General features: G+C 58.0%; 1 protein-coding gene across 1 annotated transcript; it reads left to right on the forward strand.

Moving 5' to 3' along the window:
- The first annotated feature begins 1,461 nt into the window (after positions 1-1,461).
- On the forward strand, positions 1,462-27,907 carry LOC117089389 (BTB/POZ domain-containing protein KCTD5). Its single transcript, XM_033220566.1, has 6 exons — positions 1,462-1,782; positions 14,925-15,033; positions 16,807-16,898; positions 18,700-18,795; positions 21,259-21,384; positions 26,156-27,907. The coding sequence occupies exons 1-6, from the start codon at positions 1,531-1,533 to the stop codon at positions 26,183-26,185; spliced, it is 705 nt and encodes a 234-aa protein (XP_033076457.1). The 5' UTR covers positions 1,462-1,530; the 3' UTR covers positions 26,186-27,907.
- The last annotated feature ends 69 nt before the right edge of the window (positions 27,908-27,976 follow it).

Consider the following 27,976-nt stretch of genomic DNA (forward strand, 5'->3'; position numbering starts at 1 on the left):
TTTTTTTTTTTTTCTTGAGACGGAGTCTCACTCTATCACCCAGGCTGGAGTGCAGTGCCCTGATCTTGGCTCACTGCAACCTCTGCCTCCTGGGTTTAAGCAATTCTCTGCCTCAGCCTCCCAGTAGCTGGGATTACAAGCACCCACAATCACCCCCGACTAGTATTTTGTATTTTTAGTAGAGATGGGGAATCACCATCTTGGCCACGCTGATGTTGAACTCCTGACCTCGTGATCCACCCGCCTCGGCCTCCCAAAGTGTTGGGATTACATCGCGAGCAGCCAAATTCTTTTTTTTTTTTTTTTTTGAGACAGAGTCTCACTCTGTTGCCCGGGCTGGAGTGCAGTGCCGCGATGTCAGCTCACTGCAACCTCCGCCTCCCGGATTCAACTGATTCTCCTGCCTCAGGCTCCCAAGTAGCTGGGACTACAGGCAGGTGCCACCATGCCCAGCTAATTTTTTGTATTTTTAGTAGAGAGGGGATTTCACCGAGCTAGGCTGGTCTTGAACTCCTGACCTTCTGATCCGCCCACCTCGGCTCCCAAAGTGCTGGGATTACAGCCGTGAGCCACTGCACCAGCCACGCCCGGCCTAAATTCTAATATATGAATTATTTGGATTGAATTCATGTTCAGGGCCACGTTGTTGTATGTATTGATGTACAGCCTTGAATGTGAACAATTACTATATATTTTAAAACTTTTTTCTGACTTCATTACATCAATTTTCTTTCTTTTTTTTTTTGAAATGGAGTCTAGCTCTGCCACCAGGCTGGAGTGCAGTGGGGAGACCTCAACTCGTTGCAACCTCCGCCTGCCGGGTTCACGCCATTCTCCTGCCACAGCATCCACAGGAGCTAGGATTACAGGCTCCCGCCACCAAGCCCCGCTAATTTTTGTTTTTTCAGTAGAGACGGGGTTTCACCCTGTTGGGCAGGATGGTTTGGATTTCCTGACCTCGTGATCCGCTCGCCTCGACCTGCCAAAGTGCTGGGATTACAGGCTTGAGCTACCAGGCCCCGCCCTTATTAAAGAAATTTTCTATTGGGTCAATGATTTAATCATATCATTTAATGAATCTGTTTATTCTTTTTTCCCCCCCAAATATTTGTGCTTCAGGTGTAGTTACCACATGATCAATTTTCCTCCTATATTCGGTCGCTTGTAATAAAAAGCATGTAGAGTGTAGACGTCTGCTGGTGTGGCTCTTCCTTTGACCGGTGCATGAGCTGGGGTCAGGGTGTAGGTAAAGGCTAGGGTCTGGGTCAGGCGCTCGCACCCCGCTTGTGCGAAAGCCAGGCAGGTCTCCACCGCAGTCCATCAGCATTAGCGCCCAGATCACGCCGGTTCCGCTCCCGCCGGAAGCGGGCCTAACTTCCTGCTTTTCCGGACCGGAACTTCCGCTTGTCGCGTGTCGCCGGGGCGGGCGCTCTACCAGGGCGGACCTGTGGGCGGGACAGAACTCGGAGGACGCTATTAAAAGCCGGACGCTTCCGGTGGAACGGAGCTGTGGCGGGGCTTGCTGGGATCATGGCGGAGAATCACTGCGAGCTCCTGCCGCCGGCCCGGAGCGGCCTCGGGGCGGGGCTGGGTGGCGGCCTGTGCCGTCGCTGCAGCGCGGGGCTCAGCGCTCTGGCCCAGCGCCCCGGCAGCGTGTCCAAGTGGGTCCGGCTCAACGTCGGCGGCACCTACTTCCTCACCACTCGGCAGACGCTGTGCCGGGACCCGAAGTCCTTCCTGTACCGCTTGTGCCAGGCCGACCCCGACCTGGACTCGGACAAGGTGAGGGCAGCGCGGGCCAGCCCGGAAGGTCCTGGCCGTCCCGGCCTGCGGCTACCGCACACGTCCTGCTTCGTGCGGAGGAGACCTCAGCGGGAGCGGGCGACTCTCCTCGGGCTTCGAGCCCCGCGATCCCTTGTCACCAGCTCGTCCCCAGCTTCCCCCGACCCCCTGCTCTGGGAGGGGAGGACGAGGATGGCGCCCTGGAGTCCACTGCCTTGGAGAATCCTGAGTCGCTTCACCCTGGGGTGTCTCTTCCTCGCCCTCTTTGCTTTTCGGTGGAGAAGGCTTCCCAGACCCTGGACTTCCTTGTGATTCTACTTCTTTTTCTCAGTAGGTTCTTTTGCCCAGGGTGTGTGAACGCCTTCTCTTCTCTGTCCCAGGGTACTTGCTGGCTCTGGAAACAGAACCCTTGCGCTGGTCTGTCCTTTCACATTCTGGACGTTTGAATTAACGCTGGCGCGGGGGTTGACATGGGCGGCCCTTTTTTTTCCCCCGTGACTTGCATTTAGAGAGTTGGCGCTCCATCCTCTCCATCCACAGCACGTATCACCCACTCAGCACCTCTTAGAAGATGCGTCCGTAGTGTATAGTATGATTTTTCGAAGGGAATTTTGCTCATGTTGAGGGTTGCTTTAGGGTTGTCCAGGAAGAGCCAGGTAGGGAATCTTTCAGTCTGTTTTCTAATTAGCTTAGTTTTCTCACTGTCTTCGCAAAAAAGACAGGAATTTCCAGGTTAGTTTGCAGCTTGTCTTTCATCAAGCGAAATGCTCATGCTGTTGGGCAGATGGTAATAGAAACCTTTTATTACCTTTATTAAGAGTTGTGAAGCCGAGGAAGAGTGTCTTGGGAGTTGTGCAGGATTGAAACTTTGAAAAAAAGCCTGTTTGAAGAAGTTGTTACCTGTTTATTCAAGGCAGTTGACAAGCCTTACACTAACTTTGCTGGGTCTGTCAGTTGAGCTTACATGATTGCACTTGGCTTTGTGCCGTGACAGCCAACATTTGCCATGCATGAGGCTTCCCAGAAAGGCTCGGATCCCTCTTCAAGTTTGAGAAGCCTGACTGAGACCATTCTCATCTTGGCATGACCATGATCAGGAAAAGAGAATCTGGAGTTGCTGCTAAGGCCGCCTTGCGGGTAGAAATGAGGGTTTGAGATGCCAACACTCCTGTCTCTCCCCACAACTTCCAACTGTTTCCATTGCTCATTTGACCAAGCCCTCTCCTCAGAGAATGGACTCCCAGGAAATGACAGTGTCGGCTTTTGTTACCTGTGATTTTCCTTTTATAAGTGTGGGTATATGTTTTACTGTTTGGTTTTTCTTTTTAAATAGCACAGCTTAGTGGACACTCCCTTGCCTTTCTACTCAAGCATTCCTGTTTTGTATGTGAAATTAGATTTTAAATTGCTCTTGTCCATTGGGTTCTTTGAGGCAATGTCTGTCTATTCAGCACTGGAGCACTTGACTCAGAGCTGACTAACTTTAGCACAGTTAAGGTAGTTCATCCCTTTCTTTTACAGTCCCTTAAGATTTTGTAAAAAATTATGGGCTGGGCTCGGTGGCTCACGCCTGTAATCTCAACAGTTTGGGAGGCCGAGGCAGGTGGAGCTCGTTGGAAACCAGCCTGGCCAGTAAGGTGACGCCCGGTCTCTAGTCAAAATACAAAAAATGAGCCAGGCGTGGTGGCGCATGCCTGTAGTCCCAGCTACTCCGGAGGCTGAGGCAGAAGAATCGCTTGAACCCGGAAGGCAGAGGTTGCAGTGAGTCAAGATCACACCACTGCACTCCAGCTTGGATGATAGAGCAAGACTCCATCTCAAAAAAAAAAAAAAAAAAATGCTTTACTGTAGGAATCAATTCTTTGGGGGAGGGGTAACTAATCTTTCCGAATATATCTGTGTTATACTTGCTCTTTTCATCATCCTCCATTTAACCAGGTTTGATTTCCAAATGGTAAAATTGAAATTCAGAACATGAAGGTAAAGTAGCATTACAGTCTCTGTCTCATAAAATAGCTGGAGTAGGGGCCTGGCGTGGTGGCTCACACCTGTAATCCCAGCACTTTGGGAGGCCGAGGCGGGTGGACACCGGAGGTCAGGAGTTTCAGACCAGCCTGGCCAACATGGCGAAACCCTGCCTCTACTAAAAATACAAAAAAATTAGCTGGGCGTGGTGACGCGTGCCTGTAGTCCCAGCTACTCGGGAAGCTGAGGCAGGACTATCGCTTGAACTGAGAGGTGGAGGTTGCATTGAGCTGAGGTTGCGCCACTGCACTCCACTATGGGTGATAGAGTGAGACTGTCTCAAAAAATAATAATAATTAAATAAACAATACTTGTAGTGAAGGTTAGTTTTAGTGACAGATAATTTGCCAGAAGTGTAGTGCTAATTCATATTAGTCCCAATACTAAAGTGTTTTTCGTCAAATGAGGAAGTGTGTAAAATGCTTCATCTTAGTTTTTGTCTCCTGTGGCTCTGATGAAAGAATGTCCCAGGAGATTGCTCCTAATTAAATCCTGAGTGAGGAATCTGAGGAGGAGGGGAAGGGGTGTCAGGAGTGGGAGGCCATTAATTACACGATGGAAGACAAACAGGATGTTGCTTCACCTGTAAAGATCTCCAAGCTCTGACCTCAGAGTTGAGATTCATGAAAGAATATTCCTAGAGTTGGACTTAAGCATGGATCTGGTGGAAGAATCCCTGCCTGGATTATTGGACTAGTGTGGAGTGAGCACCTGGGCTTGCAGAATGTGGGGGTCTGGAGAGGAGCTGCATGGCGAGATTTAAGGGGGAGGATTCCCAAGAAACCATAGAAGCTCTGGGTGCCTGAGAGGTTGGGAGAGCACCCTGCTAAAGCATCCTGTCTGGTAGGGAGGGGAGCTCTTGACAGACGGGTTGTTAGGGAGGGTGGTGAAAGCCACACACATCAAGGGGCTGACCTGCTTGTCCTCTGGCCCCACATCTAAGCTTCTGGGCTGTGACTGCCCCCCACCAAGTCCTCAGAGCCCAGCTTGGGACCCACCACCCGCCATACTCCATGTTCCCAAGCCCTTACTCTGCTGTCCCAAGGGCCCATGGCTGCCACGAAGTTCTCTTTCTAGACAGCCCGGTGTGAATTCTCACTTCCTCCTGGGACTTCCCCCAGCAGGACGGTGGCTATGTTGTGCATTTCAGCATCTGCTCATCTGCTGCTCTGTCATGTTTCTCTCCATGGTGTCTTTAAGGGCAGGCCAGGTGGAATGTGGCTTCCCGAAGACTCGATTCATTTGGGTTAGGTCTCTTGTACTGCACAATCCCTGGCCCGTAGGCGTTACTGAAAACAAAGTCGAGTTTGTTGTTTCCAGCTAAACCAGCCCCTGCCTTAGTGAGGAGATACTTCAGGAGTTAAAAGGAAACAGGAAACACTACTGCTTTATGGTTGGAAACCACTCAGAAAGAGGAGGGTTTGGGGAGGCTTCGGTTCCTGCAGCTGAGGCGGCCCTGGAGAAAACGGCACGTGAACGTTTGCCCTTTGAACAGGGCCAGTGTCCCCGCTTGAGGGTTGCACATGTGGTGGCATCAGATGGGTCTTTGAGGGGTGGGGCAGTCAGGGTGCCTCTAACAGTGTACTTGGTGTTGGCAAGACCTCGGGGGTGGAAAGTTATGAAAGGAATTGTTCAGACAGGGCTCAGTGATGCGGTGTGGGCTGGAGTACCGTCTTTGAAGCCGCTTGGCAAGAGAAGTGGGGATCACGTCGAGTGGGGATGGCAGGTGATGTTCTGTGTAGCCAGCACTGGTGAGAGCTGCGGCAGCCTCAGTGTGAGGCCGTGAGTGGGTGTGTGCGACGGTGATGGACTTGGTTTCACACTTCAGTTGAGGATGTGGCTCTGAGCATGTTCTTTGCTCTGACCACAAGTCGTCATCTATTCTGGACGTGAGCGATGGTCCCCGCGGTGCTGGGGGCTCCCGGCTCCTTCCCCACTGCAGCAGATGCTGGTCCTCAGCAAACCTGTGCTCACCTCTTTATCAGGTGCCTCATTTGAAGCCCTTTAGACCTTAGGCCATGAGTCAGTGCCATAAATTCCTGAGAAAAGGACTCGCCTCTGGTGATGAAATGGAACATTTCTGATGGGTTCAGTCCTAGCTAGGAAGAATGAAAGAAAACACTTTTGAGCCTTTCTGAGAAGAGCTTGTTTCGGGGCACCTGACACGGGCCCGCGGTCTTCGGCCTTCTCGCCTGCAGACCTCAGCGGGTGGCTGGGAGGAAATGCTGTCGCCGCCCGGGCAGTTCCTCTTTCTGGCCCTGCAGGTGCAGCCTTCAGTGGCTGTCGTCCAGCAGGGCAGTGACTAGTCTTGGTGTAGCGGGAGTCAGAAAACTGGCCCACCCGCCTGTTTTTGCAAGTAAAGTTTTACAGGAATGCAGAGATGCCCGTTTGCTTACGGATTGTGTGTGGCCGTTTTTGCTCTGAAAGGTCAAGTGGAGTGAGGTCTAAAGCCTCGCCAGGGCTGGTCCCCGGTCAGAGAAGAGAGCAGTGGCTGTGATGGGGGCACCTGCTGCCTGGTCTCTCCCCAGCCCTGCCGTTAGCCACCAGGCATCCCAGGGACTCCTTTTCAGACTCTCGTAGGCACTTTGGTTCTTTTAGCAGATCCCCCTCCACACCCCAGGTCAGCAGTCCCCAGGCATGGTCTTTAAAGCCTGGGGAAGAACCTGCCTGCGTGGCGCCATGGGAGGGGCCCTCGTAGCGAAGAGGCCAGTAAGCCGCCTCTCTCCCAGGACGTGCTTGTGCTCCCTGGGCGCCAACTGGGCAGCTCTCCCTGGACTGCAGAGCACCTAGAACATTCTGGCCTGGGGTTGGTGTGATGGAGCCTCTTCCTTGGAGTTGGTGAGCCTGGGTTGGACTCCGCCCACCCCGGGCTTGCCTTGTGACTTGGGGTGATTTCGTGTCCCTGTGAGCTGTAGTTTCTTCCTCTGTAAAGTAAGGGTGACGTCCTCTCCTGAAGATGACAAATGTGGTGCCCCTGCCCCGTACCTGGTGCCAGGCCAGTGCAGTCAGGAGAGGCTGTGCCTGGCAATCTTCATTTCATGCTTATACTTGGTTTTTATTTTTAAATATTTATTTATGTATTTATTTGAGATGGAGTCTCGCTCTGTTCCCCAGGCTGGGGTGATTTCGGCTCACGGCAACCTCTGCCTCCCAGGTTCAAGCAATTCTCCTGCCCCAGCCTCCCAAGTAGCTGGGATTATAGGCACGAGCCACCAGCCACCATGTCTGGCTGATTTTTGTATATTCAGTAGAGATGGGGTTTTGCCATCTTGGCCGGGCTGATCTCGAACTCCTGACCTCAGGTCATCTGCCCACCTCGGCCTCCCAAAGTGCTGAAATTACAGATGTGAGTGTACTTTGCTTTTAGAAAGAGTATGCCAAGAACGCTTTTCCCTTCCTGCAGCTGCACTTAATTTCTTTTTCCTTTTTTTTTTTTTTTTTTGTAGACAGAGTCTCACTCTGTCGCCCAGGCTGAAGTGCAGTGGTGTGATCTCGGCTCACTGCAAGCTCCGCCTCCTGGGTTCACACCATTCTCCTATCTCAGCATCCTGAGTAGCTGGGACTACAGGCACCTGCCACCTCGCCGGCTAATTTTTTTGTATTTTTTGGTAGAGACAGGGTTTCACCATGTTAGCCAGGATGGACTCGATTTCCTGACCTCATGATCCGCCTGCCTCAGCCTCCCAAAGTGCTGGGATTACAGGCGTGAGCCACTGCACACAGCCAGCCGCACTTAATTTCTGTTAATGTCCACTTGTGGCCACACTCAGCCCTGTCAGCTTTTGGTGATGCGCCGGAGGCCCCTGAAGGCAGTGTGTGTGGCCAGGAATGCCTCTCCCCACCAGCGCCCCTGCTGCCACCCAGAGCTCTGGCTGACCCTAGCCGGACAGGCCCCACAGGGTGTGTCTCCACCTCTGGTGCTGGACCCTGGGCTGTGGGAAGGGCAGGGCTTCCTGGGCAGCCCCCGAGTTTTCTTGCAAGAAACCTGAGACCCCTGCTCCCGAGAGGGCTCCAGTTCCTGCCGAGCAGAGCAGGAGCCTGCAGCGACCTCAGCTTGGCAAGACCCCCCGTGGTGCACCTGAAGCATGTTTCTTCCCAGAGAAGCCGCCGGACCTCGTGTGAGGGGCCAGGTCGTGCGTCCACACATGTCTGCTTCTCACTAAGCTTTGAGTCATGCGTGGGGCACGGACTTCCCAAATTCCAGTTTCTGTGCTGGGTGAGGCCCAGAAGCAATGGAAGGGAGAGGTGGTGGGGAGGCAGCAGGCCTGGCGACCAGGACGCAGGGGCCCCACCCTGCTCTCCGAATCTGGGTGCCTTGGACAAGCCTCCTTGCTCTCTGGCCTCGGTTTCCCCATTAGTAATTGGTGACATCAAAGGCCTCTCGTGGCCAAAGATACGACACATCTGCATAAAACAAAACAGAAGAGAGAGTAGAGGTGAAGGTTTTGTGTGCGAGATTGGATAATTTCAGAGTAAAAACTAAGTATTTCTAATTAGGTTGATTGCGGATGTTGGTACACAGAAAATTCTATGCCTTCGCGTCTAGATTTAATTTGGCAGAGTTGGCTCAGGGCACCTCCCTCTCTTGATTTCGTCCCCTCTGGTGGCACGTGTCTCCGAGCGTCGGGAGTGACTGAGAGCCGCAGGGCTGACGGAGCCTCTGTGTGGAGCTGCGGAGCTGTGGGAGCTGCGAGAGGGGCGGGCGGCAGCAGGGTTATGTTCCGTTTAGAATCTGGCGTGAGAGCCTGGCAGTCTCCACCCTCATTCCTCACTGCTGTTTTTTTTTTTTTTGTTTTTTTGAGACGGAGCCTCACTGTATCGCCCAGGCTGGAGTGCAGTGCACAATGTCGGCTCACTGCAGCGGGGCTCTCAGGTTCAAGCGATTCTCCTGCCTCAGCCTCCCTAGTAGCTGGGATTGCAGGCACCCTCCACCATGCCTGTCTAATTTTTGTATTTTTAGTAGAGACAGGGTTTCGCCATGTTGGTCAGGCTGGTGTTGAACTCCTGATCTCAGGTAATTCGCCTGCCTTGGCCTCCCAGAGTTCTGGGATTACAGGCGTAAGCCACCATTCCCAGCCCTTCACTGCCATTTTCAAGGCTGCTGGTTGCATTAGGGATGTGTGCCTAAGAGGCTGGTGTACCCCCACGTTGCCCCTGCTGCTTTGCTGGGCCACAGCATGGATGGTGGAGCGCTGCAGCCGGAGTCTGGTGAGATGAACAGAGTGGCCAGGCTTGTTACCAGACTACTCTGAGCACTGCTTTCCTGACCAGATGTCCATCTGCGGCTACCCTGTGGACTTGGGGAGTGGCAAGCAGTTAGCTGTGTCCGTGGGGTCTTTTCTCCATCTCCTAGGGCTGTGTGTGCCCTGGCTCGGTGCTGCCTCCCATGTGCTCCCGTGTCCAGGGTCACCCTCTCCTCTGTGGTTCGGAAACTGCCCTGCCTGGCCTACGGCCCGTGGCTCCGGCTGAAAGCTGGGACCCCTGGAGATGGGTGGCTCAGCCCAGCCTGCTGGGCCCACTCAAGGCCATCTTGGGCCTGGCCACAAGTAGGTCAGATGCCAATTGAGTGAGACGCGGGGAAGATGAGGGAAATGACTTGTCAAGATAACAGTCTTAATTATGGCTCTTTTACAAAAAAAACACCATGAATCTTCCCGAGAATCAAGTGCAGCCTGTGCTGGTTGTGTCAGCCGTGGAAGGCACGGGAAAGCCAGGAAGAAGAGCATCCCCACGCCCGGCCCGCAGCATGTCACTGGCTTCCTGGTCGCCTTTCCTCATCCCAGTCTTAGAGGCGTGACCAGGCCGGGGCATCTTTCCTTCCTTGCGTTGTGGGGGCTTGGTCAGGCACTGCTGCCGGCCTTATGGGCAGCACAGGGGCCCTGCCTAGGTTGGCCCAGGCGCTGTTCTAAACCTCCCCAAGGTGACCTTGCTGCCTTCGTCTCCGTGAGCCTAGGAGTATATCCTGAATTTTGTATGATTTTGTGTTTCCCATTTTCCCGTGTTCCTTAATTTTTTGTTGTTTCTGCATCAGGGTGGAGGCTACCGAGCCACATCCCTAACACCAGCAGTGAGCTGCCAAGGCCCTTGCACATGGGCTGGGCACTGTCGGGGCCTGGGCTGGCGCCAGGAGTAGCCCCCGCATGCACTAGGCCTATCTGGAGCACGTGACTCACTCGAGCGGGAGCACCAAGACCTTGCCTACATGTGTGGAAGCGAGTCAGGCCACAGCAAGACCTGAACGCTGGTGGGATTTGGAGGTCCTGGTTTAAGACCCTGGCACTTCCTGTGGATGTGGAAATCTCCCATTGAAAGAACTCAATGAGCGCAGTGGTGAGAGCAGCACCTCCACACGCCACTGCCTCCCTGCCCTGGCGCGGATGTCCCTGACCTTCCCCTCTGCCCAGACAGGGCCTGTTTCTGAAGGAACTGCACCAGTTAGAAGGAACCCACGGGAAGAGAAGGAACCCACGGGAAGAAATGGCCAGAGAGCTATGAGGCCAGCCACAGAGGAGCCAATTTTGGATTTTCCCCCCTAGGATTCAGCCTGCTGCTCACCCTTCAGCCTCTGGTGCCCCACGGCTCAGCTGGGTTCTAGGGTCTACGTGGTCTCAGGGCAGGCCATGCAGGGCTCTGCAGTGTCACTCTGGGAGAGGGCTGTGGGGGCAGCTGCAGGCCCGGTGTGCCGAGTCCACGGAGTCTGCATGTGTCCTACATGGGCCCAGAGGTTGTAGGACTCAGATAACTGAACCATGTGGGAGGAGTGTAGCGTGGCGGGGGCCCCATAGGAAGCCCGTTGTCCTGGAGGCACCAGGCCGGCGGCAGGGGTGCAGTGCGGCCGGCAGCCTCCCGAATGGCAGGTTCTTGGTAGACGCAGCTGGGGTTCTCTCTCCCCCTCTGCCCTGCAGCCTTGGCTCCCCGTGAGGTTGGCAACAAGCATCTGGATTCCTGGAAGTCTCCCAGGGGCTGCTCCTTTCAAGTCTCTTCCTAACTGGATGCAGGTGGGGTCCCCCGCGGTGCCCAGCCTCCCCTGCCCTTGATGGCTGGGTATTTTGCACCCAGGCTGCTGGCCCCTGAGCACAGGGATGGGCTGGAGCCAGGGGCTGCAGGGAAAGCACGTCAGGAAGATTCCTGGGGCTTGCGGTTCCCACACAGGTGCGTCCAGGGACTTCCTGGTCCCTCTGTGGGGAGTCTGGACCCCAGAGACTGAGACGGGCTGGGTAGAGCCCCGGTGGCCTGAGCCCTCACTGCCGGAGGGCCTCTCTTCAGGCACCCTGAAAAGCTGCCATGGCTCCAGCTGGTGAACTTGGCCTTGCAAAGCTCCACGTCCCCATGTCTGCATATGCCCAACCCTGCTGTTATGGTATCTTTAGGGTGTCGCTTTTCTGGCCAGAAACCCTCTGGCCAGCAGCACCTTTGTTCAAGTTCTTGTTCTGTGTCCAGGAAGAATGAGGTAGCAGACAAGTGGAGGGTGAACATGACGAAGAGAAGCTTTACCAAGTGTTAGGACAGTGCAGAGGAGATGGCAGGGGCAGCTCCTCTCTGTAGGCAGGTCGGCTCATTCCGTTTGCACCTCAGCAGAGAGGAGGCCCTGGACTGGCTGGCTTCTCTCCACGAGCAGGTCCCCATTGACTTCCCAGCTCTCAGCAGAGAAAGTAGCTTCTCTCTGTAGCTGATCTTCCAGTTGCCATTTGTCTCTGTCCTCCTCGTCCTCTGCCCTGCTCTGGCTGAGCCCAGGCTCTTACGGACCCCAGAGGGAAGGAAGTGCATGCTAATTGGTTCATGGGCAGGCCCAGAGAACGCACCACAGGTCCCTACACTGGTCCGCAGGACTGGCAGCCCGACCCCAGCCTTCATGCCCTCCCTGGCCTGAAGGTGGGGCCTTACCAGGGACCTGCCCCCTTCTGCCCAGGAATCTGCCTCCTGCTGCTGTTCATGGCGCCTGGGCTTGGCCCCAACTTTGCTCCAAGATCGGAGCAGGCACCAACAACAGGAATAAGCCAGGCAGTGGGATCCCACTGGCACTTCCGAACCTGCAAGGGCAGAGGGGCCTTCCTGGGCCCCCAAGAGTGCAGGGATGCCTAAGGCTGTGGTTTGGGCAGCTGCAGTTGTGGCCTGCCTGCTCACTGGAGCAGGAGGCCTGGGTCTGCAGCCATAGTTTGGGTGGGGCAAACCCCAGGGACACAGCCCCAGGCAGCCCCACATAGATCCTCCTCCTGAGGCCCAGGAACCTGACACCTTCAGTGGGGTGGGTGCAATGGCTGTGCCACTGGCCAGGTCCTCAAACCAGGTGCCACTCTCACTACCCGCCCTAGGCCCCCAAAGAAGCACAGCCCCAGCTCTGCATCGGGGCTCTCTCTACCCAACCATGCTGCTCTCCTGCCATGCTGAGGGAAGCGGGCTGTGGTGTGGGAAGCAGGGTCTGTTCGCCTCCTCCGTGTTCCCTCCCTGCTGCAGCAGGTATCACGTGATGGTAGCGGCTGCACCAGTTGGCCTACTGCTGGCATCACTGCAGTGGGCCAGGTGTGGCCAGACTGAGGTCAGGGGTTCCTTCAAAGCATCAGCCACAAAAGCTGCCTCCTACAGGGGATGTTCAGTGGAAAAGTCAGCCCCACCCAGTGGCACGAGTTGCCAAGACACGGTGGACTGCCCCCGCCTGCCCGTCTCGAGGCCGAGCCCAGTGCCAGCACGCCCAGTGCCCTGCCAGCTCCTTGGATCTGTCTGTGTTCCTCTGTCCTGCCATGCGGTTTCCACCGATGGCCGTCTCCACCCCACCCTCCTTCCAGCCTTCGTCCTTCCAGTTGCAGGACTGGGGCTGCCTCGTGTGTCTGGGGGCACCCAGCATGCTTCCTTCTCCTCTTGCACCAGCCCAGGGGCCGAGAAGTGCATGGTGGGTTGTCCTGGCCTAGAGGTCACGGCTCAGTGCCCAGGTCCTGCCACAGGCTGGGTGCCCTGGTGCTCATGGTGGCCCTGAGCTACATGAGCTGGTCTCCTCCACATTTTGCTCATAAAGAAACTGAGGCCTGGGGTGGCCTGGCCTTGAGCCTGCAGTCTGACCACTGAGGCCAGGCCTGGAGGCCTCCATGGCTGAGAGGGGGGCTTTCTGGGGTTGTCCTGGGCAGAGGCGAGCCTCCCCACACTATCTGATCTTTCCTGACCTCCCACCAGCAGTCTGTCGAGGGAGCACTGAGCCATGAATGATTCCTGAGCTGAGTGGTGTGCGGATGTCACGCGGCCACCATTCTCTCCGTATGGGGGTGGGGTGGGGAGGAACCCTGGACTCGGGTGGCAGCACTGGCCACCTTGCCAGACCTGGACCCCTTTGTGGGAAATGGGGGCCATTTTTTACCAGTTGGGCAGGACCACCCAGTGTCCTCTTCCCGGGAGCTGGCCTGTGGCCCTGGCCCTTGCTTGAGAGCTGTGGAGTCTGGAGGGTTGGGGAAAGGCAGGGACAAGCCCAGGAGGCAGGGCCTGTGGGGTGGGCAGCTCTGGCTTGAGTGTTCTTGGGGAGGGTGGAGAAGGAGGATGGGGTCAGGTCTGTGTGGAGTTGAGGTCAACTTAAGGAGGAGTAGGGGGGCCGTTGAGGCTCCAGGTCCAGCACCCCCATGCCTGAGCCCTGATTGATTTTATCTCAGCCGCAAAACTCAGTTTCGTTCCTCTGATCTAAGAGCAGGTTTTTACAGGTTTGCAGTGGTGAACTTTGGGGAAAATCTCTTGAAACCACTAGGTCTTAGCACCCAAATGGCAGAATTTGTCCATGGGTGAAAATAGGGTCCTAGCGCGGCCCTGTGCTTTGTGGTGGAGACACCTTCGGCCTCCCCGTATCGCCGAACTTGGCATTCCCGTGGCCAGCACCTGCCCAAGGCCCCACGGGAGCCCCTCTGGGGAGGGGGCTGCTCCTGCCCTGACTGGGGTGTGGGGTGGCTTCTCGCTGGTGCTTGGCCCTGGGCCTTGCCCGGGAGGCTGCCCGGTGTTTCTGAATGGAGGTCTCAGCTCTCCGCCCTCCGGGGCACCCGCAGGCACCAGCCCCTGTGGGAGTGGCTCACAGGTGGGAGCAGGACTGGGGGAGGCAGGAGCTGCCCCAGCAGCCACACCGAAGGTCTGAGTCCGTGTGGAAGATGGGCCGTGCCGGCTTCGCAGTCCCCCCCGTCAGATGTGTAGCCGACAAGCAGGCCTGGGTCTGGATAAGGTGACAGAAACTGCCTCTTCTGTCTCCCCAATGGGGACTGCCTGGGGCGCTTGGGCGCCCGTCCTGTGCTCACAGCCAGGCCACTGGGCCTCTTGTGCTTGGTGGAAAGGGCTGCCAGGTGTGATGTGTGGGGCACCCCGGGCCTCAGAGGGCGTCTGCCCACATTGAGGTGACCGTGGTAGCAGCAGGGGCAGCGTCTCTCAGGGCCCCCCCACCCAGGTGCATGAGGACACCTTCCGAGGGGTCTGTTTGTAAACATCTCGGCCTCCGTGAGCACTGAGCCAGGGCGAGGGCTGTGTGTGGTGAGTGATGATCTCGGGGAAAGCCCCGGATGCTGTTGAGTGGAGGTCACTGTGGGCCTCCCTCGCTGCTGGCTCGGGGCCTGTTGGCAGCTGCGCCTGCTGCAAGGTGCCCTCTCCACCCCTGGCAGGGAGCCCCTGTCACCCTGACCCCCAGTCCTGGATGTCGGCCGGGGAGGACCTGGGCACAAGGAGGGCAGGCCCAGGCTGGTGGCCATCGGGGGTGTCCTTCAGAGACTGAGCCGTAGGCCCCTGCCCTGCCCGCGAGGGCATCCCAGGGAGAGGGTCTGGGTGAGGTTTTCGTGTGTGTTTTCCTAGAGGTCTTGCAGTTGTGAGGACAGAGGTCCAGGGCACAGTGGCCTCACCTTGGAGTACATAGAGCCAGGCTGTCTCCATATGGAGAGACTTAAACTCACTTAGACCTGGGATGGTGGCTGGTCAGGGTTAGGCTATAGGCGGCAGGACGTGGCCACACCGTCAGGGGTTTCCTGAGATGCCGCAGGCTCAGGTCTTTTGGGGAGAGGCCTGGGTCACCTGGTGCCTCTGAAGCCTCCTGATGTGACCGGGCCTTGGTGGACCTGCAGGAACTGTCGGCTTCTCAGGGAGGACTCACCGTGCTCTGCTCTCTTTAGGACGAAACAGGTGCCTATTTAATCGACAGAGACCCCACCTATTTTGGGCCCGTGCTGAACTACCTGAGACATGGCAAGCTGGTGATTAACAAAGACCTGGCAGAGGAAGGTAAGCCGACTTTTGAGCACAGGTGCCTTAGCTTTGGGGGCAAGGGCCCAACGAAGGTGCCACGGGCTCCACTTAAGACACAGATGCCTGTATCCTGGGCCCCCAGGGAGGAGCAGGCCCTGTACTGTGAAGCTGGGGCCTACGTTCTGGTGCTGAGGCCATGGGCAGGCACAGCTGCCGGACACAGAGGCCTGGGGACCCTGTGGCTGTGGGGTCCTCCCCGGCTGGAGCTCCTTGGAGGGCTCCCTCTGTGCAGGCTCCAGCTGGCGACACAAGGGGGCGAGGGGCTCCTCCCTGCTGTGACTGAGGTGGTCTGAGCAGGTGTGTGAGACATGCCCGGTGATGCCCATGGTGTGCCTCAGACCCCTGGTTCCCTGGCCTGCTCTCCCTCAAGGACAGCCCAAGAGTAGTATCTCTGTGCCATCACCTGGACTGTGCCTGCTGCTGCCAGCTGCCGTGTTCCATTCTGAGTGGTGGTGGTGCAGGGACGGCACCCACACGCGTTGGCCCAGGGTGGCCTGCCTGTGTGCTGTAGTGCTGGCTTGGCTCAGAACAGCCTGAGGCCTTGCCATGAAGACTGAGGGTTTCTGGGCACTTGCGTGCGGGCGTGGCCCTGCTCCCCGGCGTCCGTGTCTGTGCATCGGTCTGTACTGGCAGCATCTCACTCCCTTTTTGCTCTGGGTCTCTGGGCCTCGCCATCTGCCTGCCTCCTCCGAGTTTGCGCAGGGTGCAGGGTGACAGGAGCTGTGGCCCAGCCCTGCCCCCGCTCTGAGGCTGTGACCCACGCTGCCCACTCCTGTCTCTTTGGCAGGCAGTGTCTTTCATATGCACGCTCTCTGGTCGCCTGGGCAGCCCCTTGTGTTCTGCCGTGGAGCCGTTTGAGTCCAGGCTTCACTTTATCTCAGTCTGCCCCTAGTGGGATTGGCTCAGAAACGGGCGCTAGACACAAACCGCCTGGACTCGCTGGCCCGCCTCTGACGCGGCCACTCGCCCTCAGTGCTGGAGAAGGGGGCTGTGCAAGACTCATGCAGGGCCGGGAAGCCTGTGACTCTGAGGCTCTCGTCCCTATCCTGCGTGGCCCTGTGCTATGTCGGTGGCTGGGTGTTGTCCTGAGCTGCCATGTCCCATGTGTGGGTTCCTCTGGAGACCACCCATGAGGAAGCCCTGAGGCTAGACCTGTGGAATCTGCTCTTAAGGCTGTTAAGGGAGGTGTGCAGTCCCTAAATGCAGCACATTACGGATGGCAGTCTTTGGGAAGAGCTGGAAGTGACCCTCTCAGCCAGCCACAGTCTTCCCTTTGAATGGGGTAAACTGAGGTGCCAGGTGACTGAGACATATGCACAAGGCTGCAGGCCTGAGCCCCACACAGCACCCCACCCAGTGGCGTGGCCGTGAGCAGGTTCCCAGCAGGAAGTGTTGGCCTCCAGGCTTGGAGGGAAAATGCCAGATTCCACCCCTTGCATGCCACGGCTTCAGTTTAGGCATGCACTGAGCTGCATGTAAGCAGCGACTCCATACCTCGTGGGCCACTGGAGGTCGCTCGAGGTTGCCTAGGGTGACCTGAGCTGGAGGTATTTAGTCCACACGTCGGCCCTCTTGCCACAACCCCTCCACCCATCATCCCGGGAACCCTGCAGGGCTAACGTGTCTGCAGGAAACCTGTTAGGATGGGGCCTGAGCAGCTCCCGCTGGCCCGAGTCATAGGTCCTCATTGCAGGGGATTCTTTGGTTTCGTTTGGTTTAGTAAAGACAATTTATTTTTCTTTATTCCAGGAGTGTTGGAGGAAGCAGAATTTTACAATATCACCTCATTAATAAAACTTGTAAAGGACAAAATTAGAGAACGAGACAGCAAAACATCACAGGTAAGAGAAATAAGTGAGGCTAGAAGCTTTTATAGCTGCTGTGAAGGAACGGCTCCCTCTTACTCCCCCGATCGGCTGCCTCCCACATGAGTCCTGCAGTCTGGGGCTCTCCTGCCCTGAGACCCTTGTCCTCTGTCACCACCCCCGTGCCCGCCAGCTCCGTCTACCAGCCTCGCCCCAGGGTCCCTTGAAGGATCCGTTCAGCCTGCCTGGCCCAGCCTCTGGGAGCCCCAAAGGATGGTTGTAAGGGAGCTGGGCATGGGAGACGTGTGGAGGGAAGGAGGGCCCCATGAGGGCTGGTCGGGGAGACCCTGAGGTGGATGGCATCTGGTAGTGAGCAGAGGGTGCCAGGGGCCTGCTGCTAGCATGACTGGAGGGAGACAGCATGCGGATCTGCACAGGTGTCAGAAGGACCTTGGTTTTACTGGGAAGAGGGCCGGGTCGCCACAGACAGACCTCTCACACCTAGCGCAGCCCTTCTGCAGCCCGGGGAGCCCAGGTTGTTGGTGGGCTGTGCCCAGTACCTCCTGTGGAGGGGCCACTGCTGGGCCTTGGGCATCAGTCTTGTCCCTGAGAGCTGAGCCCGCCCCTGCCCCAGCTTAGCATCCTTGGGAAGGCACCGGGAGTGGGTGTGGGCCATGCTGTGGCTGCAGCTGCCATCGGAAGTCTCGGTCCACTGAGAGCCCTGGGCCCTGTGCAGAGACTCCTAGCCTGGCCGCTCAGGGCTGCTGGCCACCTAGCGACATGCCCAGTTCCCCCTCCTGCTGGAGTTCCCTTGGCACCACTGAGGGACCTGGAGGGGCTCCTTGTCTGTGGGGCAGGAGCTGTGTCCCACGCCCTTGTCCAGCCTGCCTTTTTCCCTGTTGTGTGATCGGGCTGTGTGGGTGCTCCCTGCCTCAGTCTATCTGCCCGTATGACGCAGGTGGGTGAGAAATGGTCCAGGTGGGAGAGTCCTCGCAGTCCATTCTTGATGTGACACACACAGTAGCATCTTACTGTCTTCCAAAAGAAGGCACTCGGTTGTGTGACCTTGAGGCCACTGTGTGCCTTTGTCACTCATACATCCCTGGCATGAGTCACCATCTTAAGGTCAAGGACCAAGGATCCCTGAACCCTTTCTCACTTCTATGTTTCCATCCAGCCCTGTCTGCAGCCGGAGTCCTCTGTAATGACTGTGTCTGGGACATGGGGCTGCCCTGCCCACTGGGGAGCAGCTCCATGCAGGCGGGCGGCCGTGGTGGCTCACCATCACTTCCAGGACCACAGCTGTCTAGAGGGGCACAGCAAGCGTGCCAGGCAGGGGGGGATTAGGAGGTAGATGGAGTTTTGGGAAGCAGCTCAGCCTTGGGGAGGCCCGAGTCCAGGCTGCTGCGCAAGTTCAGGAGCCTCTTCTGGTAGCCGGAGTGAGCTTTGTCTGCCACTGGCTCTCAGGGCCCTGCCTGCCAGATCCTTTCCTGACCAGTGAATTCAGGCTGCGTGGTTCCTGCGTGCGGAGCAGAAACGGACGCTCTCGTGTCGTCATGTCGAGCCACAGGTGCTCTTGGGATTTCAGGAACATGACTCATTTTATTTTGGAACTTAGAAATAGAAATATTTTTGGAGGCGAACGAGGAAGCAGAAAACAGCAGCTGTTCGGGCCGCGTGTTTTGCTTTTGTGGATGTGCTCAGGGTTGTTTTGGGCCTCGTGCCCTGTGCTGAGAACTGGAGAGTGAACCTCAGCCTCCCGGGGTCACCTGGGCTGGGCCGCAGGCAGCAGCGGGACATGGGTGGCCGCCCTGACTTGTGCCCATTGTTCTTGCAGGTGCCTGTGAAGCATGTGTACCGCGTGCTGCAGTGCCAGGAGGAGGAGCTCACGCAGATGGTGTCCACCATGTCTGACGGCTGGAAGTTTGAGCAGGTGAGGGGCCGTGGCCAGGCTGGCGGCAGCCATGCTGCAGCTGACCTTGTACTCACAATGGCTCAGGGCTCAGTGCTCCTGGAAATGCAGACTTCGCTGCTGGTGTCTTCCTGCAGTTCTGGGGGTGCTCACGACAGTGACCTGCGCCCTGTTTCCACTGGAGGAGCCGTGGGAGTTCGAGTGTGGTGGGCAGAGGTGTATCAGGCTCTGCCCTGTACCTTTCCCTCCTCCCTGGCCTACCTTTTCTTCCCAGCTCTGTACTTTCTTCACATCACCTGGCACCTCTGTGTGACCAGGGAATGGGTGTCCCCAGAGCCTCCTGGCCAGCCCACCACTCAGTGCCCGACCCCCGTCCCCCACTGCTCACTCCAGTGTAGCATATGGAGGCCCTGATGCCCTTCCCAGGCTGCCTCGCTTCCTACCTGTGCTGGAAGGTGCTGCCAGGCCCCCGTGCCTTCTTTCCGCCTGGTTTTGCCAAGCTGTGGCGGGTAGGGTCTGATGGGTCTGTGCAGGGCGTGCCTTCTTCAGCAGCTTCCATGGGAGCCACCTGAGTGCTGCATGGGCCACTCTGCTGTGGCCTTGTGGCTTGTCATCGGGGACCTCAGGACACATGAGGCATGGCCTCTGAGCGGCGGACCCTTGCCCACGGCCTGGCTGCCACTGTTCCTGGTGCTAGGCAGACACTGAGGGTGGGGACAGTGACCTTGCCCAGCCCTCCCTGTCCTAAGAGTTTCCTCTGTCACTTGCTTCTGTCTGGGACAGATTCTGTCCACAACCCAGTGGCCCTGCCAGGTTGTGGGAGTGACAGGCTCAGCCAGTGTCCCTCTGAATGAAAGCTACCTTTTCCTTTGAGTCTTTCAAAATAATCACATTGTCGGGTACTCGGACCCCCCCTCCCCCTTAAAATGTCACTAAAGACATTTGCATCCCACCGTCCACCCTGGACCCCTAGGCTGGGGGCCGGGGTAACTGTGGGTCACTGTGCTGACAGGGCAGCTGACCAGCAGCCTGGGCCTTGCCCTGCACTGGCGGCTGCATGTTTCTCATGCTCTGACCTCTCCAGAATCGTGCCAGAGCCTCCCATGGGAACAGAAATCTCCACTGCTGGGTGAGCCCCACCTCCCCGTTGTCAAGGGGCCCTGGGAAGCTGTGTCAGCAGCTCGGGGTCCGTGAACAGGGCTATCCCCATGTGGCACCTGTACTCTTCTGCAGCTGTCTTGTGACTTTTCTGGCTGGGAGGGAGCGATGTGTCTTGCCCGTAGTGGGCACCTCCCTCCCAGGGCGGCTTCAGGTCTTTGCCCTTAGCGCTTCTGGGTGGATTCCAAACCCATTGCAAAGCACGGGTGTCTTCCCCCTTCCTTGATTATAACCTGCTTGGCACGCTTCATCCCTTGGCGACCCCTTCTCCCAGTTCATGTAGGGAAGCTGCTGGGCTGACCAGCTGCCCCAGCTGTGGGGTGGGACCCTGCGGGGTGCTGGGAGGTGGCCAGACCGGACCTAGGGTCCCCAGTGGTCAGCAGGGGATTGTGAACAAGGCTTGGAAGTGGCTGGTGTGCCTGTGAGGACACAGGGGCTCCGGTGGGCATGGCCATGAGTGCTCCCAGGGTTACCCTTAGCTGCTCGGGCCCATGCCAGCACCCCTGTGGCCGCCTCACTGGGCTTGCCCACTGGGGTGGGTCAGCCACCAGCGGCACAGGAACAGCAGGTAACTGCGGGTTGCTCTCCCGGCCATTGGTCCGACTGTGCAGGTCATAGGGAGGCCAAACTGTGAGTGCCACCCAGCTGCTTTTTGGCTTGGTGGTGTGCTGCTGGCATGCCTATTGTGATTTGCGTATTGCATTTTAATTTTCCCTTTAAAAGCACAGAAGTGCCTAGGGGCCCAGGTTAGCCAGCCATGGGCCAGATGCCTGGCGAGAGAGACAGGTTGGCCCTGGACCTGCATGGCCTGGCCTGCCTGGTCACCCGGAGGGAGGCAGGTTGGAGTGGCCCAAGGGTGTGCCCAGCAGGCTGCAGCAGACCCACCTGGCCGAACTCCTGGGCAGCACAGCTCCTCCAGTGGCTTTCGGTCCAGTCAGCGGGCCCCAGGCTCTTCCCTCCAGGCTATCAGAGCCGCCCTCCACTCCCCTCCCGCTGCCCCTCTCCCTCCACCCCAGCTCAGGGACCCTTCTGCGCCCCCTCCCCCTGGGGCAGTGGCCCCTTTTGTCCCAGCTGGAAGCGCCAAGGAAAGCTCAGGGTCCTCACAGAGGAAGAGCTTGCCCCATGCCATGCCATGGTGTAGGGGTGCCGCATGTGTGCTCGTGCAGGTGTTCTGGGGCTTTGTTTTCCATCCATTTCCTCAAGCGTCAGCAGTCTTTGCTATGGCTTTCGTGGCGGCAGGCACGTCCTGAGCCTGGGCCGGTCAGCCTGGCTGCGTCTCTCTCAGGCTTCAGTGGGCTGCATCTCAGGCTGTGTTTTCCCTTGCAGCTGGTCAGCATTGGCTCCTCTTACAACTATGGGAACGAAGACCAGGCGGAGTTCCTCTGTGTGGTGTCCAAGGAGCTGCACAACACCCCGTACGGTACGGCCAGTGAGCCCAGCGAGAAGGCCAAGGTGAGAGCTGGGACGGCCCCGGCCTAGGGCAGGCTTGGGTGGGAAGGCTCTTGTCCTCTCAGAGCTTCCTCCTTTCCTGCCATTCTCATCAAGCCCCCAGTGTCTGCCCCGGTGGCCTTGCTGACTGGTCGGACGCATGGTCTCCCATGGGACAGGGTCTCTCAACACAGGCTCCCAGTAAGCCCCTGCGGCCTCCCAGCCTGCACGCAGAGCTGCTCCTGGAAGGGGCCCCTGGGCCTACTGCAGGGGCCGTGCTCTTAGGAATGCCACTGAGGGCTGTGTTTCAGGGGACCCAGGGTCCTCTGTTCCCAGGGCACAGCCTCTGCTGTGTGAGTGAGGACTTGGAATGCTGAGGTCTGGCTGTCATAGGGATCTGGGCGCATCCCTGAGTGCAGGGACGTAGGGGTCCAGTTGTCGTGGTGGGGGTCTGGGCCATCCCTGAGTGCAGGGGTGGGCAGCCTGGCTCAGCCACTGTCTAGGCCTCATCTTTGTTGAGAGGAGGGTGTCCTGCAGGCCCTGGGATTCTCAGGCTGCACAGAGTGGGCCCTGTGTGGCACCCAGCCTGGCAGCACTGGCGCAGACTCTGCGGGGGTTCAGGCCCTTCTGTTTTCTGTGGGGCAGGCAGCTGGGGTGAAATGCAGGGACCCCTGCCTCTTTTGCTTTCAGGTTGGCCCTGTGGCCCTGCCCACAGGTGACCCATTCTGGTGGCATTTCCTCTGGGCACATTCTTAAGGTTGAGGCTCCAAGATGGACAAATGTGACCATCTGAGCAGAATCCGGCCTTGACCTGGGCCAGCTCCACCTGGCAGGACTCCCGGACCTCAGAGCCAGGTGGTGGCTGGAGAGCCCTTGGCTGGGGTCTGCATGGGTCTGGGAGAGCCTGGGTGGTGGGGCAGGCTCTGTGGGGAGCCAGCCTCGGGGGTGAAGGCTCGGGGCATTGGCAAAGGGTGTTGAGTGGGTGCCATGAGAGGCCAGAACCGGAAGGTTTTTCACTGGTGGCATTAAACCAGGAACACCTGGGCAACTGCAGACTCTTGGCTAGGGGCCTCTGGCCGGCCAGCAGCAGCCCAGGACTGTCCCTGTGAGCCTCTCCGAGTCGGCCTTTGGAGGTATGCCCTTGGGAACAGAGGGTCGGGGCCACCAAGCATGTCTCCTGGAGGCCTGTGGCCTGGTCACTGCAGCCTTTCCACCACGGGCGACTGTCCTGGCCCAGAGCCTCCCTTGCTGGCCGCCCGTTGCCCTCTTGCAGTGGGCAGAGGGCAGTCCTGCTCCACCACTGTTCCTCGAGGCCGGGGCAGTGTAGGGCTAGGACAGGCCCTGGCTCGCGACAGCCAGGGTGGAACCTGGGGTTCCACTGCCAGGCTTGGAGATGTTCTTCCATTTGAGTCTCAGGCCTAGGAGGCGACCCCTGGAGCTCCGTCACAGGGAGGCACTTCTCTTCCTCTTGGAGCCGTCGCAGGGCTCTTTTCTAAATGGTTTTATTTTTAGAAGTTTTTTATTTCTGAGCTGAGTTTTTATGACCAAGCTCCCCTGGGCTCCTATCCCTCAGGTGGCTTGGCAGCTGCAGATAGGACACGCTCTGTACTGTGAGGAAGCTCCAGGCATGACCCCAAATCCATTTGTGGTTGAGAATGTGGCCCTATTTCGTTTTCCAAAAATACCTGCTCTGAAGTGGGGCAGCTGTGGTGGTTTCTTGATGGGGGTGGTGTCAGCAGTGCCCCGGAGGCAGAGCTCAGGCCAGGGCCTCAGGTGGCTGTGGGGAATTGCGGGGGCCACAGCTGGAGGACCGCAATGGGGGCACCTGAGTCTGGCTGGGCCGCGCAGGGCCGCATGGTCTGCAGGCCCTCGTCCCTAGTGTCCCTGCAGCATGTGTGGCCTGGTGCTGCTGGGCAGCTGTCCACACTTCAGTCAGCAGTGGCAGGAGCAAGGAGTTGCACTTGTTGCAGGTGAAGGTGGTCCACACATGAGCATACCTGCTTCCCACGCCAGCCCCTCAAGAACTTGTTAGAAGGACGCGCAGAGCTCACAGAGCGCTTGGACTCGGGGCTGCTGTTTATTCCCAAGGAACAGAGAGAGACAGGTTCAGATCAGCAAGGGCAGGCGCCTGGGCAGAGGCCAGGGTCTCCCCCAGAGTCGAGCAGTGCCCAGGCGGCTGACGAGGGAGTTTTTGATGTTTTGGGGGCTCCATTCCATAGCCACGCTTGATGGGTGGGTCCACCGCCTGCCACCATGGCTGATCCCAGTCTTACCTCCTGTCACCCAGGGCCCCGCCCTCTCTCCTGCAGCAGTGGGGCCAATGCAGTGGGGTCCAGAGAGCCCAGGCAGCAGAGGCCCTCCTATCAGGCCGAGATCTGCGAGCTAGCGCCGTCTGCCAGGGGTGGGGCCGGAGGCCAGGCGCCTCTGGACAGGGTTCAGCCCCTCAGCATGTGGTGGGACAGGAGCAGCCCCAGATCACGAGATGCAGCTGCCTCACACAGGGAAGTTTCACCTCTGAGATGTGGCAGAGCCCCTGAGCCTGTGTATCTCTTCATGGCGTGGCCTCGCTGGAGTGTCACCGGGCGTGGGGGTTTGGGCCCGGGGCAGCCGCCCACCCGCACTGTCCTGACAGCCTGTCTTCTCCCTACTGCACGCTGCACGCCGCCAGAATGACGACGAAGACGAGGGGCACCCAGGGAGTGGCTCAGATTAAGTGTGAATGTCATGGTGAGCTCCGTGGCCTCCTTGACCCCATGGCCCCAGCTGACCCTTGCTGCAGACCCTCCCTGTGTGTCTGTCTCTGCCCCGTAGTTGACAAGAGCCCTCCACACTCCACACCAGCTGTAGATCCGCAGTAGCACTGTCTGGGGGGCGGTGGGGCTGTTGCTGTGGGGGCGGACGCCCAGGGGCAGTATTGGGGCGTTTGTTGGGATAACTGGAGGGTGCCTGTGTCAGGCCAGGCTGTGAACGTCAGTAGTCGCGAACACAAGAGCCCCTCCTGGAGGCTGGGCAGGGAGTGCCACTCCTGCTGGCAGCCCTAGTGACCTTGTCTGGCTCAGGCCACAGGCTCAGGGCCAAGGGGTCAGGACCAGTGCAGCAGACAGCAGACCCCGATCTCAGCTGCCAAAGCCCGCAGCATCCCTGCTGCGCTCAAGCCTCCCAGACCAGCGTGTCCTGCAAGCTCCTCAGCCACCCGTGCCTGCCTTCCTGTGGGGGTGCCTGGCCATGGGGTACAGTCTCAAGGGCCCCTGGTTGGTGTCTGCAGTTGGGCCTTCCTGTGGAAGATGGCCTAGGGCGAGAGTGTGTCCAGAAGACGTGGGTCTCACCCCAGGCTCTGTCTAGAGTAGCTAGTGCTGCCCCTGGCCGGTCTTGGGAGGGTAAAGGACAGCACTTTGGCTGCAGGTCTCCAGGGGGGTCTCCTGCCCTCATCAGGAGGGAGCTGTTGGGGCTCCCGGATGCTCGGATGCCATGCTGCTCGTGGCCTGTCCACTGCGCTGCTTAGTTTTACACAGGGCTGGTGGGGGCTTGGGAGCTGTACTGTCTCCCTGAGTCAACTCCAGACATCCCAGTAAACTTGGGTATCACCCTGGCCCAGGGAGGGATGTGCTGGCCTGCGGAATGGGTTCCTCCAAGGCACTGGAGAGTGAGTGGGAGCCTCGAGCTGGAAGTGGCCCAGGGAACTGAGCCTCGGGTACACCGTTGGGAGTGGAGTATTGGAGTCAGGCTGAGCAGCTCAGGGGACATGGCCTCCGGGAGCCTTCGGAACAAGCCTAGGGCAGCATGCACCTCTCACCACTGCCCTTTTTCTGGTCAGTGCAGCATGGCAGTGACCTCTGGGAGGCTGTGCCCAGCGAGGGCTCGGGCATTGCTGCCCCACCCGGTGTTTCACAGCCCTCACGTGACACATGGAGACAGCCGTTGTGGGCCACGCACAGTGAAGCTGGCTGGCTCCGAAGCTCCCTGCTCGGGAGCGTGGGCTGGTTTCCCCTCCACCTGGTCTCTGGGGCTGCCGTGGCTCATTTTGGGAGCTCAGCTCAGCAGCATTGACCAGCTCCTGAGCCTGTTCTCAGGGGAGCCCAGGCCGACTTGGGGGTGGCCTCAGGGGGTTCCTGGATGCTGGTGAGGAAAGTAGGGAGGGTACCTTGAGGAAGAGTTTTGAGGAGGTCAGAGGGTGGGGAGGGCAGGGGCCGAGGAGCGGTGGACTCTTCAGGGCTGCTGTGGTCCAGATGAGGAGGGGTCCCCACAGCGTGATCTGCACTTGGGGTAGGCCTCTGAGGGCTGGGGTGTTCCATAGGGCAGCCGGGAGGGGCCGGCACACGAGGTGGACTGGCCAGGCTGAGGTGCAGGGCTGAGGGCTTGGGCAAGGGGCATCTCCAGGAGGGTCTGGGTGTCTGGGGTGGGGGCTGCAGTGGGCATAGAGGAACGGAGGAAGACACTTAATCGGGGAGCGGGGATTGCTGAGGGACCCACGGGCCGAGTTGCACTTCATGTCTGAAACCCAGGACTGAGTGGGCTGAGAGGGCCAGGAGTCAGCACCTTTGGGTGGGCCTGGGAGAGGCTGCCGTGCACAGTGAGCGCTTCCTGTGTGGGGCCTGGGGATGTGCCGGTCACCCCGGTGAAGGTCCTGGGCCTGCCAGCTGAGTCCCCAAGAGCCTGGCTGGTGCTGCTGGGTTCTCAGGGTCCCCCAAGCTGACCCCAGGCCTGTGGGCTCTGTTCTCTGGAGCAGGCGCCTGGTCAGGGCCACCTCCCTAGCCCAGGGCCCAAGTCCTCATTTTATGCATTTGGTGTTTTTCAGATTTTGCAAGAACGAGGTTCAAGGATGTAAGGGACATAGTATTGACAGCTGAAGAAATGATTTACGTTTTCCCAAGATGTAATGAACTGCCATGTCCAGGAAGCTTGGCTGTGAGAAGAAACCTGCTTTTGATCATTTTTCTAGAGATCTGGGTGTGAATCCTTTTTTGCCTCTGAGGTGGGTGGTGAGAGACGGGCCCAGCTGTCCAAGGCCAGACGTCCCCAGGTGGGGGGGAGCGCAGCGGCTGGGTGGGCACTGCCGCTCGGGGGGAGCCTCGATCTGTTTTTTCCAAGTGCCACATGGGACTGAGGCAGACGCTCCCAGTCAGTCCGCTCAATACTGAAGATGGTGTGAAGGAAGCGTTCTTGGTGCTACACAGTCTGGAAAAGCAGCCTGGGCTTCACTGGCAGGAAGCGGCCGCAGCCGCATCGGTGTCCAGCGCGTCGTGGCCTCTGGTCCAACCGCCAGGCCCTAGTCTCGGTCAGGGAGTCTGCTCTGCCTCCCAGGCGGGATCGCCGGTTTCTCTCAACCTCGCAGAGCTCCTGACAAAGGCGGCTTCTACGTCGTCACTACTTCTTGGTATCATTCCGAGGCTGGGCCGCCTTCTGACATGGGCTCCAACCCCGCCTGACCAAGCCTGGGATAGTCAAGGCTTCTCAATTTGTATTTTCCAGGCGAGAGAACTTTGTACCCCTTTTCCATGTGGATAGACTCCCCAGTGTTTATACTCTGGAAATGCCCACAGGGCTTGCTGCGTGCAGACTGATCTGTTCTACCCGTTAGCATGAGGTAGCAGTGTCGCCTTGTCCCTCCCGCTGCGGGCTCACGGGAAGCTGGCACCTGTCAGTGCCTTGTTGCGCCCGGCATAGAGGTTGAGCTGAAGGCCTGTCCACTGGCTTCTGCAGCTGAAAGTCTGGGTCACGGTGAAAATTCGGGATGTTTACAGAGCATCACAAATGCCTCTCTCTCGCCGTTCTCTCATTTTCTTTGTATAACTATGCAGCCTTCCCTCTCTTTCTGGGATGTTTGGGACTTCACTCGACCTGCACGGGCTCCGCCCGACATGCCGTGGGAGCTGCTGGGATTCCTTTAGAAACCGCTGCCCGCATGCTTTGAAAACAGACCTTTCTCAGCTGGCTGTGGGGACCTGTCAGAGTCTGGGGACCTGGCGTGCAGGGCAGGCTCCAAGCGCTTTGCTTCCGGACCTCAGGCTTCCCAAGGGGCGCTGTGCGGACTGACCACCGGCCTCCCGCCTGCAGGTCAGAGGCTCTGACACTGTCTGGTTTCCAATGCTTCTGGAGACTTCCTGCCTAGGCCTCTTCCTCTTCTTTGCCAGTCACCTGATGAACCAGTTCTCCAGCATTAGGACTTACCTCCTCGTTTTTGTAAGGTCTCTTGTATGTTGTTAAATGTTTGGCTTAAACAATTTATAAAAGCCTTTCTAGAAGGCAGACTTAGCCACGGTCGACCCTGTCCTCTCCAGCAGAGCCCAGGAGGAAGACGGCCGCTGGGGCTCCTGGGCATCCTCTCTGGGGAGCTGCTGGCCGCTTAGCGTTGTTTGACTTTTGACCTTGACATAGTAGATAGGCTTGTGGTTTTTTTAATTTAAAGATATTAAGACTTAATTCACTAAAATTTATTCTAAGGGGATATTTATACTTTTATACTTTTTTAGGTATTGTATTTTATCAGCTTACAGTTTAATGCCTAAGTTTCCCCTGAAAATAGCAAATAAAATTGTGTATTTATGAATGAGCGTAGCAGCTGTTAATGGTCTTAAGATGCAGGGAAATGCCAACCCAGGTCGCTCGGACCAAGGTG

The sequence above is a fragment of the Trachypithecus francoisi genome, unplaced genomic scaffold, assembly GCF_009764315.1.
Source record: "Trachypithecus francoisi isolate TF-2019V2 unplaced genomic scaffold, Tfra_2.0 Contig00831, whole genome shotgun sequence".
NCBI classification, from domain to species: Eukaryota; Metazoa; Chordata; class Mammalia; order Primates; family Cercopithecidae; genus Trachypithecus; species Trachypithecus francoisi.